Source organism: Talpa occidentalis, unplaced genomic scaffold (genome assembly GCF_014898055.3).
Source record: "Talpa occidentalis isolate TD23 unplaced genomic scaffold, MPIMG_talOcc4v2.1 talOcc4.10, whole genome shotgun sequence".
NCBI classification, from domain to species: domain Eukaryota; kingdom Metazoa; phylum Chordata; class Mammalia; order Eulipotyphla; family Talpidae; genus Talpa; species Talpa occidentalis.
In genome coordinates this window covers 95,731,296-95,747,283 of record NW_023600993.1, presented here as the reverse complement: position 1 = coordinate 95,747,283, position 15,988 = coordinate 95,731,296, and the positions used below count along the sequence as shown (strand labels likewise).

At 48.0% G+C, this 15,988-nt stretch overlaps 1 protein-coding gene across 1 annotated transcript; it reads right to left on the bottom strand.

The window, feature by feature from the left end:
* Positions 1-8,572: 8,572 nt before the first annotated feature.
* R3HDML (R3H domain containing like) lies at positions 8,573-15,584 on the bottom strand. Its single transcript, XM_037501629.1, has 5 exons — positions 15,327-15,584; positions 12,708-12,826; positions 11,421-11,553; positions 10,164-10,279; positions 8,573-8,705 (listed from the first exon to the last, which is right to left on the bottom strand). The coding sequence occupies exons 1-5, from the start codon at positions 15,582-15,584 to the stop codon at positions 8,573-8,575; spliced, it is 759 nt and encodes a 252-aa protein (XP_037357526.1).
* Between the last annotated feature and the right edge of the window lie 404 nt (positions 15,585-15,988).

The following is a 15,988-nucleotide window of genomic DNA, read 5'->3' as shown; positions in this document are numbered from 1 at the left end:
TTTGCCACAGCAGACCCGCCATGCCTGGGCTCAGAAACTTAGTGGAACAAGCCGCGTACCTCCTTGAGGTTCCTGCTGTCATGAAGGAGACCTGACAGGGTCTTCAGTCCCCTTCAGAACACGCAGGGGTACCCCATGGCCTCGAAAACTTGAGCATGGTCCTGTCTTGTCCAGTCCTCCCCCAGCCCCCACCGCTGGCCCTACTCACCATAGGGACTTTCCACGGGAGCCCCGAGGGGCGTGTTCACACTGACCATGGCCGAGCCCACCCAGCCGGAGACCCAGGGACATGGAGCTGAGCCCCACACAGGGAGGCAGCAGGAGCCAGTCCACCAGGAAGGCAGTGAGTGTAGCCAGCTGCCACTGCCTGGTTATCTTATTGATTCTTCTAATCACCCAAGGTGGGTGGATATGTTAAAGAGTAACCAGTCACTTAGGGAACCTGTGGCTGGGGACTGTCACTGTTGCCATGGCAACAGCAACCCGGCCAGCCCAGAGGTCCTCTTAGGCCCCAGTCCTGCATTCTGACGTTGGGGGTACCTGGAGCCAGACATGGGGGACACCAATTGCCCCCCCCAACCCCCACCGCCACCACTTGAGGAAAGCGACGGGCCAGGAGAGGAAGAGGAGGTAAGAGTCCAACTTGGGTTGGGTTTTATGACTCCAAACAATGGGTGTGGCATGAGGTGGGAGGGAAGGGGAGAGGAGGCGGGAGGAGGATTGTATTTATTGAGTGCCTACTGGATGCTGGGAGTTGCATACAGGCATTGTCACCTTTAAATTAAACCTTGAAGTTGAGGCACAGAGAGAAGTAGCTTGCCTGGAGTCACATGGGGAGTTCAAGTGACAACCAATGAGCCTCCCTCCATCAAACATACACTATTGAGCACCTGCTGTATACTAGGACATGTGCTAGACTCCAGTGATATAGAAATGGGCTAAGGTGATGTCACCCCTACATCTGTGGGACTTGTGGACTAATGGAGATGGACATTAATTAGATAATTGTTTAATGATATTATTCTGGGTTGGTGAGTGCTAGGAGGATGGAATAACTCGTCTCACTCCAGGTTCTGGGCTGTGGGCCAAAGCCCACTCTGCTGTTTCCCCCGCTGGCCTGCTGGCCTCCCTCCCCTTTCACAATGCAGCCTCCTGCCAAAATGTGCGTTCTGGTCTTGAATGCAGAGCCAGCCTGTTTGATTCGCTTGCATCTGAGACACTTGGCGATTTGGAAATAGTTTCTTTTGTCCCAATGTTGGGTCTCCTGACCTATCTGACCTGATCTGAAACACCGAAATCCAGTTCTTCGTCATGTTAGAGAGCTCAAAAAAGAAGCAGCGAAACATGGCGCTCAGAAGCATGCGGAGACCCCACGCCACCATCCTCTTGCCACGTGGAGCAGGACCGACTCATACGTTGCTCCTCCTCCAAATAGCTAGCTCACATTCCTCTCTGCCACAGCTCTTTTCCCTCCATGTTGCTCCACCACTGGGCTTCCCTCAAAGGGACCTCCTGTGTCCTATCGATGGGACATTCGGGGGGGTTTCCTTCGCTTGTTCTTTCCATTTTCTCTCTGCCTATGATGCCTTCCAGCCTTCTTTTTCCTTTCCAAACAGTGAAGCTGGTCCATTGCCTTAGTTTCTTGCTTGCTTGTCTCTCACCTGACGAAAACATAAGCCTGGACGAACCTAAGTATTTTGTGCCTTCCTGCCCACACCCTGGCAGCCGATCACTGCTGGGAAAACGTCACAGAAGGAAAGACGGAGGCCATTAGAGATTGGTGGTCCCCAACTCAATGGATTCCCCTACCCCACTGCCCAGGACTTCTACCCTGTTTCTTTTCTCTTTGCTTTTCTATTCTTTAGCTGGATTTAAATTTTTTTCTAGTCTCAAAACTTTTCCATTCTCATCATCAGCAGGAAAAGGCTTTACCTTTGTCATAGATAAAATAGAAGACTTAAACGTAGGCCTGCCTCAGTTTCCCACAAAAATTCACCTGCATTTGCTCACCTCCATCTATCCAGGTCCTCCCAGGTCCACACCCTACTGCTCTGGAGCCATGCAGACCACCACATGGGCTTTTTCTTCTAGGTTCAGCCTCTCCCTCTTCAGACTTAAAATCAACTTTATCGAGACAATTTAAAATTGCACATAATACACAAGATAATTTACAAATATAAAAAGTACCCTTTTTAAATGTATAGTTTTATGGGTTTTAACAAATGTACATACCGTGTAGCCACCGCCTTAATCGAGATATAGAACATATCCATCCACCCCCTTGATTCCTTTGTGATCAATCTCTGCAGCACCTCCCACTCTATGCAATTACTGATGTGCTTTCCACCACTCAAGATTAGATTTGTCTTTTCTAGAATGCCAATAAATAAAGTCATACAGCCGTTACTCTTTCGTGTTTGGCATCTTTTGTTCACATGATGTTTATGAGATTCATCTGTGTACTGTCCTTTTCTCTTGCTGAGTAGTATTCCAGGGAATGGCTGCCCTGAAAATTCTTCACCCCTTCATTTGGTGATGGACACTGGGGTTGTATCCAGTTGAGGCTATTGTGAATGAAGCAGCTATGTACATTAATAGACAACTCTTCATATAGACATATGTTTCCATTTCTTTGGGTTAAATTTCTAGGAAAAAAAATTGCTGGCTGATGTGGTATGCTTATGTCTCATTTATAAGAAATTCCCAAACCGTTTTCCTCAGTGGCCGGACCATTTTGCATTGGTATAAGAGAGCTCCTATTTGCTCCACATCCTCATCATTATTTGCTGTTGTCAGTCTTTTTAACTCTAACCATATAATGTGCTCTTTCCTTTTATAAATAAGTTTTAGACTAGTTTTATAAACAAAAAAAGTAACACATTTACATGTTAAAAATAAAATTTGTACAAATAGCATATACTGAAAAATAAGCCTTTGTCCATCTTAGTTCTCATAACTCTATTAAACTTTGACAACAAATTCTTGTATATATTTCCAGATATTATGCACATGCACACACACACATTTGCTGCAATGGACTCAACAGCATTTTCCCCAAATTAATATGTTGACTCACCCCTTTCCCGCCCCCCATTCCCAAAGAGATTGTATTTGAAGATAGGGTCTTTAAGAAAGTACTTAAGATTAAATGTGGTCATAAAGATGGGGTCCTGATCCAGTAGGATTAGTGGTCTTATAAAAAGATATAGGAGAGAATTTGCTTGCTTGCTCCCCACCATGTGAGGATACAGTGAGAGAGCAGCTCTCTGCAGGTGGGGAAGTGAGCCCTCACCAGAACTCATCTATGTTGGCACCTGGACTGACTTCCAGGCTCTAGAACAGAGAGAGATAGTTTTCTGTTATCTAAGTCACCCACACCCAGACTATGGTATTTTGTTATGGCAGCCTGAGCTGACTAACACATACTCACAAATATAAATGCTTATAAATATATAGAAACATATTAAACACATTCTTCTGCAACTTGCTTATCCCTTAGTATCTAAGGTCTAGCTCCACACCAGCAAATCTGCAGCTCATTTTTTGAGTAGCCAGGTATTATTATTCCAGTATGTGAATTTTCCATAAATGATTTCACTGTTGCGGAACACATGGGTTGTTCCAGAATTTTGCCTCTACAAACAGATCGATCCTAATATGTTCGATCCTCAAAGCAATGTGTGTTTTGACTCACACGTGGGGAGTATCTGTAAGACCAATTTCTAAAAGCAGGAGTCTAGCCAAATGTTAATATTCTATAATATCTCTTTTAGTCAAAACAAACCTTCTCTCATTAGCTTCCTTCCTCATCTCAGCTACACATCACCTTTCTTCTCCCTCTTGCTGCCAAACTTTTTAAAAAGCTGGTTACATTTGTTCTCTCTTTTCTCATCAACTACCTGTAGCATTGCCTCCTTGAAACTGGCTTGCGTTCTTTCACCCCAGCACACACCCACGCCCACCCCAACCACCACCCAGTTTTCATTGGCGAGTTAGAACACCTCCATGCCCAAACATTCAATGGGCAATTTGCTAGCTGCCCAGTAGCCTTTGAGTGTAGGTCCTTCTTCCTTTAAATAACCTCTTCTCTTAGCATCCCTGCTTTGATGGTTTTCTGGTTTCCTTCCTCCTTATTCTCTTTTCCTGTCTTTTGATATTTCATGCTTCTCTACTTATCTATAAATGCTAGTTATTTGGGCACTTAATTCTAGATTTACTTTTTCTCCACTCCACTATCTCTCTTCTCATAATCTCATCCATGACCCTGGTTTCACTGGCCATCCACTTACCCATGACTCCCTGTTGAGTATCTCTCAACTCAAGTCATGGGTCAACTCAAGTCATAGATACTCAACTAGAGTTGAGGTTCTCTACTCTAAATTTCTCCACCAGAGTGCAGATTCTACTATTCACCTCCGAGCTGTCTCCACTTATTATTTCACAGACATCTCAAATACAATGTCTTTGTGTCCATCAATATTTCTCCTCCTGTATTACCATCTTGATAAAATGACACCCTCGTCTTCTCCATTCCCTTCACCCCCACACCAACCATTGCAAAGTCCTCTTGAATGCCACTTCCTAAGCGTCTCAAAAATGTATCCACTTCTCTCTGTTCCCACTGTCACCATCCTGGATCAAGTCACTTATTTTTCACCTGCATTACTGAAATAACTTTTTCTTAGAGCCCAGAGTCTATGCTGGCCCTATTCCCCGTGAAAGCGAATCTGACATGTCACTCCACTGTTAGAAACTTGCTATATTTCCCCATACCCCTTGAGTGCAGCTCTTAGGCTTCCTAAACATATTCATGATTTGGCCCCTGCCTCTCTCCCCAGGGTCATCTCACACTCCCCCACGTCCCCCAGCAGGTCCTCTTTTAGTTCCTGACAATGCATCTGTTCTCTGCCCAGTTTTCCACCCACATTGTCCTGTCTGCAGCAGAGTCTGACCAATTTCTCTTCATCAGAAAACATCCCTTTGCAGGAAGACCCCCGTAACTACCTGTTCCAGTTTAGACAGTGTTCTTGTCATTGTTCTTCTCCCAGTAAGTGTATACTTACTTCCATTATAATACAGATGGTCCCCAGCTTAACCATAATGTGACTTATGATTTTTCGACTTTACGATGGTGCTGAGGTGATACACACTCAGTAGGAACTGCCCTTCGAAATTTGATATTTTTCTGAGCTAAAAACACGCAGTACTATGTTCTCCCATGATGCTGGGCAGAAACTCCCAGGCCATCCTGCAATCATGAGAGTAAACAACCGATACTCTATAGCCTACAGTAGTCAATAAATTAATGAGATGTTAGGCATTTTATTATAAAATAGGACTGTGTTAGATGGCTTTGTCAAGCCATGGGCTAATATAAGTGTTCTGAGCATATTTAAGGTAGACTGGGCTAAGCTGTGATGTTCTTTGGTTAGGTGTATTAACTTCATTTTCAACATAACCATATTTTCAACTTACCATGGGTTTATAGTATATAGCCCCATCATAAGAGAAGGAAGATTTACATTTCTATTCATCTTCTGTCTAATGCCTAATTATCCCACTAGATTATAAACTCCAGGAATACAGAAATACTATGGATTCAGGAGGTGACTAATTTTTTCAGTAAAAAAGATCAGGTAGTTAATATTTTAGACTTTAGATACATGGTCTCTGTTGCAATTACTTGTGTCTGCTGTGGAAGCATGGAAGCAGCAGTAGATCATATCTAAACAAATGAACATGATTGTGTTCCAATCAAACTTTATTTATAAAAATAGGCAGTGGGCCAGATTTGGCTGTGGATCATAGTTTGCCCACTCCTGATCTATACTCATGTGCTCAGAGTTGACACTTTTATAGCTCATTCTATGTGGCAGGCACTGTCTTTCCATGCATTCATTCATTGAATCACCCCATGGGGTAGATAGATACCTTTAGTGTCCCCATTTGCACATGAGCCCACTGCACTGAGAGTTTCCTGTAACTTATCCAAGCACACCAGTCACTGAGTTAAGTTTGTGCCTATGGGGTCTGGCTCAGCGACTATGCTTTTAACCCTCTTGGTGTCAAATGTATGAGCAAATGAGCAAATAAATGAGACTCAGGTTTGAAAACTTTCAAGAATTATAAAATACTACAGAGGTTTGAAAGTTACACACTGAAATAATTAGGCATTAGAGCCCCCTCAGAATCTTAGCGGGTGAAGCAACCCCATGGCTCCCAGTCCTCACCCCTCGGTCTGCAGTGTCCAGGCATGGCCAGCAGGAGCATGTGGACTTGCTCAGTCTCCTCCAGCATGCGCTCTTCTCAAAGGCAGTTCCAGGAATGCAGGGAACCGGGGAGATTGTCTGGAATTTGGAATTCCCACCCTTTAATGGCGGTTTTGATTTCATTGTTTCTACCTTTGTTCAATCCCTGAGTTTCTCCCTTCTTAGCTGAGAGGCAGGGGAATGAAGGGGTTAAGACACTGGACTTTTGAATGATATAGCAGAATCAAATCCAGTTTCTTCTGCTGTAAAATGGGGGTAAGAACAGCAGCTCCTATGACTCCAGGTAGCTGTGTTCATTCAGTGAGAGGAAGCGTGAACCAAGCGGTTCATAAATGCCAGTAGTTGTCACCCTCACCATCTGGGTGTCAGGGTACAGGAGGGTGATGAAGTTGAATTCAAATCCTTTGGGCTCAGATGAAGCTGAATTCGAATCCCATGCTTGCCTCTTACTAGTAAAGTGACTTTGTGATGGCACAGGAGATGAGCCACTTAAATTTCCAGAACATTTTGGGAAATAAACATAAGGGTAGCAAGCCTTTTGTTTTTCTCCAATAATAAACATAAATAATTTTTTTTAGATTTATTTATTTATTTATACAAGCACTGGGTATAGTCAGAAGCGCGGGAGGGTGAGAGAATTCACCAGAGCCAGAGCGGGGAACAGAACAGGCAGACTGATGAAATACACTGCTGAGGGGAGCAGCGGGCGGCAGGAGAGGTCTGCGCGCCATGTGGGACCCTCCTCCGGTGGCCCGGGATCAGCCGGGGATCAAACCGGCGCAGCAGAGGCTTCGGGCAGCTTTGCAACCCAGCGCTCAACCTCTGTGCCACCGGGGAGACCCAACATAAATAATTTTTAATCCGACAATTTTTATCATTCTTTCATTAGCAAAAAGATGTCTTAATACCCCCCTCCCAAGTAAGAATGATATAATCTGAGAATAATGACTCACAAGAGTTCTTGCTTCTTACTTCCCTCATTGCTAGCATTGAGAATTGGGCACTCGCTCACCCCAGGCCTCATCTTTCTCACCTGCAGAACGGAGTCACAGGCACGTGCTGCTCCAGCTGTTCATCCCTGCCCTAAGTCAGGCCTGAGGCGCTGTTAGCCCCTCTCCTGGTCTTCCTCAGGAGCTAGTTTTCCACCCACTCCACCTCCCCCTATTCAATTCCTTTCTTTTAAGTCAGGCCTGAGGCGCTGTTAGCCCCTCTCCTGGTCTTCCTCAGGAGCTAGTTTTCCACCCACTCCACCTCCCCCTATTCAATTCCTTTCTTTCTTCTTTTGACCCTCTTGGGAGCTGAGGAGCGTGAGGGACCAGAAAGAGCCACACAAGGGATCTCAAGGGACTTTATTGGGGAGGAGGGTAGGTGTTGACACACACAGGCTGTGGCCTGGGTGGGCAGAAAACCCTTTCTGCCCAGAACATTGGAGGGAGTCCGGTGGGGAAGGGAGCCTCCTGCTTTCTACTGGGTCTTTGAATGGAGCTCACCAGTCAGGTAGGGAGTCAGGGAGGGAGCCCCAGCTGGAGGGCAAGGTCTGAGGGAGAGATTTTACTATCTCCAGAGACAAAAGGACTTTTGTGTGTTAGGATATCTGGGTGGGGTGGGGTGGGGTGGGGTGGGGAGAGGGGAAATGGTTTATGGGAAACAAGAGAGAAAAACAGGAGAGAAAGAGGGGGAGGGAGGGAGAGAGAGAAGCAGATAGAACAAGGCAGTCCCGGAGAGAGTGTCCCCTCAGCCCAACTTTGGTTTCTGCCCCCAGCGCTCAGAGAGAGGCCTGAATAGGCTGACCTCGCACCCTCCCAGCTAGCGCCATCTCAGACATGAGTGCAGGGCTCAGTAATTGCCTTCACTAAGCCTCAGTGTACCCATCTGTAAAAGGGGCACCTGCAGCCTACAGGGGGAGTGGGGTGTCCACAGTCAGTAGATTTTGAAATGCCAGGACCTGACATGTTCCTCATTCAGGGAGGGGACTATGGGCCCTCAAAGGCTGCTACTGGGCGAATGTCACTGAATGGACACGCCCTGTGGGTTTGAGACCTGAGTCACTCAACTATCACCTCATTCTCTGAGAACCCATGGTAGGAGGTGCGGGCCTCTCCCGGGGGGTCTGAGGAGACACAGGCCAGCAGCCTGTCTTCTTCTGGCAGGTGTTGGACACTTAGGGAATGAAACCTAGAGGGGAACTTCAGATCTGTGAACAAACCCAACTCATGGCCTTAAAAACTGAATTTTCTGTGGCCTGGTCTTTGGGAGGGACTCCTGGAGGGTGAGGCCTGCCAGAGCCCAGGACCACAGGAAACTCAGGACCACAGGAGCCTGTTGGATTGGACTCCCGAGAAGCACATGTTGCTCTTACAGCTGCCTTGGTAACTCAGGGGGCAGGCGGAACACGGTTTCCCCGTCTTATAAGGTGACTCGCCAATCCAGTTGCCCCTGGAAGAGAAAAAGTCCCAGGGAGATGGGATCAGAGGACAGAGGAGAGTTATGGGAAGCCCATGGCGCAGGTTTCCAGATCTCAGCACAGCTGTGGGCGGGCTGTGTGAGCTTGGACAAGTCCTGCCTGCAAGCCTCAGTTTCCTCATCTGTAGCTGGAGAGAAGACTTCACAGGGAGGCGGGGAAGATCAAATAGTGGCACACCTAAGACTGTGCCTGGTAAATAAATGACAACCCCCCACCCGCTTTGAGGCTTATTCCCTCTACTCCCCCCTCCTGCCTGGCAGAGCTGAGCTCTGATCTTGGATTCTGCCATGTGCCACCTGCAGCACTGTCAATTTCTTGAGCCTTGGTTTAATCTTTTGAATAAAATAATGAAATGATGTCAGTAAAAATTAGGTGAAGACACTTTGTAATGTATAAGAGAGCTGTGAAATGATGGATTAATTAGATGAGTAAACGTCAGTCATGGGGAGGGGGTGCAGGGGGTTGTCCAGGAAGCCCCATCGAGGCCACTGCTGTCCATTTTTTTCAACAGCCTGACTCCAGACTTATCCATCTTTCTCTCTCAGCCACTTATTGACTGTGTGAGTTTTGGAAATCGTTGAACCTCTTCGAGTCTCAATTTCTTAATCTGTAAAAAGGGAAAATATTTCCCTAGTGTCCCTCCCTTTTTTCTTCTTTCTCTCTTTCATCTCTTCGAAGAGATAAGAAGATGAAAGTATTTTGTGGGTCATCGAGGACTGCAGGTGAGTAAAAGAGGGTTATCATGTCATTCTGAAAGTCTAAAGATCACATTAACCCAGAATGTGTTCTCGTTTATTTAGTATGAGGCTCTGCAGTGTTTGCAGGTGTGCACATGCTGGTGCACTGGATGGAGACTTCACTCCCTCTTTCCCATGTTTCAAGAGCCTCGTTGCAAGATCACTCCAGAAGCTCTCCCATCAAGATGACTGGAGAGTCTGGGAGGAGCTACTTGTGCTAATCCTCACCTTCCTTTCTCTCCCGAGGCTGCCTACCTGCCTGCCAGGATCGTGTGTTCTCAGGGGTTCATTTTCTTGTGTTGATCTGTGAGGGGCCAGCGCAGCCCCTGCAAGAGGCCTGTGGCTGCCCAGTACTGCCTGTCAGTGGGGGTGCCGGCCTAATTCAATGCTGAGATATTTGCAAACCTGCTGGGCTGGCAACTCTACACCACAAGCTCCACTATTAGAAAACAGTAGGAAAAGCCTCATATTCTGCCACTCATCAGCCTGCCCACCTGCCAGTCTCCTGTCTACCTCTCAACTGATTCTAAAACTTGTAAGGAAAAAGGATCATCAATCGACTCTAAAACTGCCAGCCAGCCTGGTACTGAGGGTACACAGACAGAGGAAGGCAGGTATCTTGTGTCTGCCTTTTCTGTGAACCCTGCCCGCCCCACCGCAGGCTCTGCCCTCCGGCCCCAGTGCCGCTCTTACTTAATGGCGTAGTTGCAGACCAGGTATGTGGCCTGATGCCAAGTGCTGCCCCAGACATGGATGCTGCTGCAGGTGTGGATGGCACAGCCCAGCCGATTGGAGGATGCCCACACCATCTGAGGAAGGACAAAGATGGGGGTGGGGAGGGCATGTGGAGGACTCAGGGGGAACTGGCAGGCTCCTGGGTCTGGTTCAGGCTGGGTGTGTCAGGGGACGCCTTGCTAGGGGAGCCAGTCTGCCTGTCCCAAGGGAGGGGGACTGGAGGCACGCTGTACTATAATGTTAATGCTTCTCAAATCTGTTTTTACTATGACCAATAGTAAGGAATACATTTTGTGTATTTTGTGTACAATACAATGCATTGCTGGCCAGTGCATGCGTACGTGTGTGAACATGCACACACATGTGTGCGGGCACACACAGAGAAAAAGATTTTATGAATTCATTTTAATCTTATCACGTGAGGTATATCTTGTGTTTTCTATATTGCTCTGTTAGTTTTTTTTCTTTTTTCCCTAGTGACCAACTTTTGAAAATCATCATTGTGGGGGAGGTGAAAACACAAACCTTGGAGTCAAACCATCTTGGCTCAGAATCTTACTATCACTAGCTGTGTGACTTTGAGCAAGTCACTTAACCACTCTGTGCCTCTGTTTCTTCTTTGGTAAAATGGAGGAGAGATTATTTTCTGCAATGTCAGGGTAGGAGTTGAGTCTACCCCTCACATTTGCTACAGGGTCTCAAATTTAGACTCTTGACGTCACCTCCAAGAACGTGACTCGGAGACTGATGGGGCTGATGGAAAATTTGTCCTACCATAAGAAGCCATGAGAAGCTTCTGGTCTATTCCTCGCAAACTTGCATTGTATGTTTATGTATGGTATTTTATGTTAGCATATTCAATACTAGCGCTTAAAATATGTGACAATTTTTGTGACCTTAATTAGCTTTTTTTTTAACGATAGTAGAGCCTTATAAAACAGAAAATACTAGAAAAAGACCTACTGATTTGAAAGCACTATTGAACTCATCAGACCTCATATCTCTACTTTGGGGCCAAACAATCTGGTCAATCAACCCAAGACACTCAAAACAAGACACCATCAGCTCAGGTCAAGATACACAACTTTCTGGGAAAAGGCTCACTATACGTGAAAGGAAGTCCATGGAGTCCCCTGTTTTAGTTGTAATTGTGCCACCGCATCCTTCTCAGATCCCCCACCAGGCTTCCCTCTGGCCCTGAGCCCCGCAGGGTACCTGGGTATAGTGAGAGCAGACAGGGCCGCTGCAGCGCCAGGGGCAGTGCGGGTGACAGTCCCCTGTGGCTGGATACGAGTAATAGCGCTTCTCCTCAGACCAAGACTTCACGAGATCCACCACCGATCGGTACCTGGGGGAGCGGGGCGATGGGAGATCTGGAAGAGTGGACAAGGCCACCCGCCGCGTGAGTGTCCTGGCTTCCCTCCCCTCAGTTTCCTCATCTACAAAGGGAGCAAGATGACAGGAGTCCCGGACTTGTGCCAGGTCTGCCGTGGATGGGAGAAGGAGGCAGACACTGGTGTTCAGCCTCAGAAACTTTCTGCAGCCTGAAAGCCATCTGGGGTCCCAGGGATTCTTCTGTCACACACAATTGTCAGAGACAGAGACACAAAAGGGCCCGGGAGGGAGGAAATCTGGGAGAATTCATGTTTTCACCCTGACACCATTTTCTCTTCTCTGTGAAATCCTAGGAGATGGCCAGGGTGAGGGGTTGGGGGTGGGACAGAAAGAGTGGAGCCTGGAAGGAAGCGTTTAATGGCAGAAGAAAGGGGAGGTGAGTTTGAGGAAGGATCAGGTGACCCTCGGGAAGATGATTCACAGCTCACCAAGAACAGTGCTGGCCTGGCCAGGTACAGGTGGGCGCAGAGTCTCCACTGAGCTCTGTGGAAGGACTGGCCTTGATCTCACCTGTTCTTCCTCTTGAGGGGTTACAGTAGAATGGTGGAGAAGGGAGGGGAACTGTTTTTCTAGTGTCCTTATTTGGCAACATAAAAATCTGGGCAACCCGTGTCAGTCCCATAAATGTTTTTTCAAATTGTACTGGCCTATAAAAGCCACGGAACTGAGCTAGTCAGCACCTTCATTCTGCAGGTAGGGACACTGAGATTCGGAAGTGGAAATTACTTCCCAAGGTCACACAGGAAAGAACTCAGGCCCCTGGATTCTGTCTCAAGAGTCAGAATGGTAGTAAGAAAGTCAGGCCAGAAGAATGGATTTGCCAAACTTTGGCTGAGTAGTTGTGGGCCTGAGGCACCCAGCCAGGAGCCCCTACATCCCCAACTCTGTTCTCCATGAATCTCTATCCCCTTATGGAATCTCCACATCACTCCTCACTCCCTGAAATAATCTGTGCACCATTTGTTCACCTAGTCGCTCCTGGTCTCCTTCACTAGAATATTCTGTCTTGCTCACTATTGCATCCTAGTATCAGGCACAGCAGCTAGGAAAGAGTAAGTGTTCATGTGCTTTTGTTGAATGACTGTGTGAAGGAAGTGGGTCACTCACCGGCCAGAGTGGATGGAGAGGTTCTGGCCCACATATCTCATCAGCTGTGAGGGCCCGTGGGCCCAGATGCACTGGGTGGCCCAAGCCTCAGCAGACCTGGCCAGCTGCTCATCCCAGACCTGGGGAAACAGAAAAGGTCATGGGATTCTTCTAGAGAACAGCCACCATCATCACAACTGCACCCAGTGGTGTGCATTTACCTGGTGCCAGTACTCCCTATCTCTTTGGAACTTTGCAACAAATCACTTGCCAAGTTAGGAAACTGAGGCACAGAGTAAGTCCATGCCTTCAAGCTCCAGAGCAAGTTCACTCCACAGCCTGTCTGCACACCGAAGTCTCTGACTCACAGGCCCCTGCTCTTTTCCCTTAACTGGACTTCAAGCTTGGGGTTCTCTGCTCTGACTGGGGTCCCAGGATTTTTGTCCAGAAATTCTCAGCAGTCCCGGAATGTCACTGAGCTCAGAGTCATGGGAAGATAATTGATTTTTTTATTTATTATATTTTTAAAATAAATTAATTCAAATGGTATTTTTGAATGGAGAAAACATTCATAAATAAGATATGCAAAAAAGGAGAAGTACAGTCTCTCATTCCTCTTCTAGAGCCACCCCTCCAGCCACCTGGCCCCTAGGACACCCATCACCTGTCAGACATCCTATTCTAGAAACATTCTACACCTGTGCAAATATATATAGGTCCATCTCTGCATGTAGTATATGTATTTTATATATGGGTGCATATATAGATTTTTACAAGTGACAGTTTGTCATTCTATCAGGCACCTGGTTCTTTTTACCTAACCAGACAGGTCATGTTAGTGATTATTCCACATCAGTATACAGGAAATACCCTCCTCATCCTACTCAACAGCTCCCTCATTTTACAAGGGATGAAGGTCCCAAGTTTTATAACCTGAAATAAAAAGTTGAAAAAATACTAGTTTCCTTCTCCTCTGACTTCCTGGGATCCTCTGACATTGGTCCATTCACCTACTTTGTTCATTCAGCAAACATGGGACATCCAGGCACAGAGGACTCGCAGTTGAGCAAGAAAATGAGACATCGAAATTGCTACTATGTTGGTGGGCATAAGGACGTGGGCTGGGAATAAAGGGGGCTGCTTCACACGGTTGGTTACTCAGACACCTGCCTATGGGCAAAAGTCAGCTGCTGAAGGAGAAATCGGGCCACCAAAGAGGCTGCAATCAGCTCCCCGGGGCTCCCCACTCAGAAAGCAGAATATTTCCCTCAGAAACAGAGACAGAGGGAAGGGGCATGCTCACCTCCAACCCACACTGAGTCACCCTCCCCAAGTTCCTGGGCAGCTAACTCAATTCCTCTGCTCCACACCTTCTGCAATAATTAAACGCCTATTGGGATGCCTGCCTTGCACACACAACTGGGGCTCAATAAGGGTGTCATTTGAAAAAATGCAGGGCCTTCTATGTGCCAGTTGCCGTGTTAATAAATGCATGAGTCAGTGAATGAACAAACAAAGACTCCCCCGCCTCTAACGGCCTGCCATGCTGGCTGCGGTCCCCACCCCTCCCCAGCGCCTTATCACGGCCTGACATTATAGTCTCCACGTTTTGCTGTAGAAGTTTGTTCTCCAGCATCCCCACTGAAATGGAAGCACCATGAGATGAGAGACTCCGTGTCTGTTGCTGGCAGTGTCTGCAGGCTCATGATGGGCCCCGCTCCCAGCAAGAGCTAAGGGAACCGACACGTTGCAAAAGTGTAAGAATTCTCAGGCTGTTGGGTAACAGGTATTTGTCTTGGAGGGGGCGGACTGGCAATCTCATTCCCTAAAGAAATCTGTGGGTGGGTTGGAAGCCTATCTCTCTAGACTGGGACAATGGTCCTGGGGGAGGGGCCTCGATAATGAGGAAAGTCCTCACAGACATTCGCTCCAGGAGGTTGGCTCCCCGGGGGGCTGGGTGAGAATCTGGCCCTGGTTCTTGGCGGAAGGACATCCCAGCTCCCTCTGCTCATGAGCTGTCGGTCTTCCTCAGCCTGAGACCCCTCAGTGCTGTCCATCGCCCACTGCTCCAGGCTTTCCCTGCACAGGTTGCTGAGGCTGGTGGCCTGGGGGTATCAGTCAAAGCCTAGAGGCAAGGAGACAAGAGTCTGCAAAGTTCCAGGCATCCACTCCCCTGCAGGTCCCTGTGGGGAGTGGGGAGTCAGGATTCTCAGGCCAGGTTAGGCACTGGTTAGGACCACAACCTGGAGCAGCAGGCTGAGCTGAGTTGGAATCTCACCTGGTGACCTTTGACAAATTAATTCTCTGTACTGCAGTTTCTTGATTTGGCAAATGGAGATGATAACTCCCACTTTGAAGGAAGAGGCGGGACCTTTTTCTTGCGTGTATTGCATGGCACACAGTAGGTGCTGCATAAACAGCAGCTCCTCTGCCCTGACTCTCAAGGAGACCTGGAATGGCCTTAGTTTCCTCATCTATAAAATGGGCAGACAGTCTCTCTCCCCAAGACCCAGACACCCAGATACTGGTCAGTGGGGCCGGGCTGGTAAATGGTCTAGCCCTACAGGACACACCAAGTTGACTGACATTTGCTGGAGGCGGCACAGGGTGGGGGGCCCAGGGGAGGGCCTGGGGACTCACCATATACTCCATGTTGGCGGCAGGTGGGTGTACGCTGGCCCGGATGTAGTTGTGATAATCCAGCAAGGCACTCATGTCCTGGGCAGAGATGTGGCGCTTCCCCCGGTACCAGGACACCCCCAGGCCACTCAGAGAATGCACAGTTGTGCCTTTGGTCCAGGCCAGTGCCAGGGTGGCATTAGGCATCAAGGCATTTATTGTCTGGTCTGCCCAGAAGAGCAGGCTCACCAGGCCCACGGTGCCCAGCAGCAGGGCCATAACTGGCTGGACGGATCACTTGTCTGCCTCTCGTAGTCAAAGCTGGCTGCCTGGAGGGAGTGGGCATAAGGACACCAAACTCTGAGTGTTCCCTGGCATTGCCACCCCAGAGGATGCTAACTCCTGGGAATCTGGCAAGACCTCCTGACTCAGCTCTGGAACGGGCGCCCAACCCCTCTCCTTCCCACCAGAGTGGAACAAGTGGATCGGGCAGTGGAAAGAAATACCCAGACACTGGCAACCCAGACCAGGCCTGGGCTGAGATGGCAGTACCACTTCAAAGCCAGGGCTCCACCCCGCCAGCCAAGCAGACAGACACCAGTCTTCTCCAGCCTGGACAACTCTTCACCAGTCTGGTGCAAAGTGGGTGCCCTCTCTGCCCGCAGACCTTCCCCAGGATAATG

Excerpts from the sequence above, each read along its gene's own strand:
- R3HDML (XM_037501629.1), bottom strand. The coding sequence starts at position 15,584 with ATGGCCCTGCTGCTGGGCACCGTGGGCCTGGTGAGCCTGCTCTTCTGG. Across the intron at positions 11,554-12,707 it reads CTCTCCATCCACTCTGGCCG|GTACCGATCGGTGGTGGATC; the intron begins GTGAGTGACCCA and ends CCGCTCCCCCAG. Across the intron at positions 8,706-10,163 it reads GTCTGCAACTACGCCATTAA|GGGCAACTGGATTGGCGAGT; the intron begins GTAAGAGCGGCA and ends TTTCTCTTCCAG.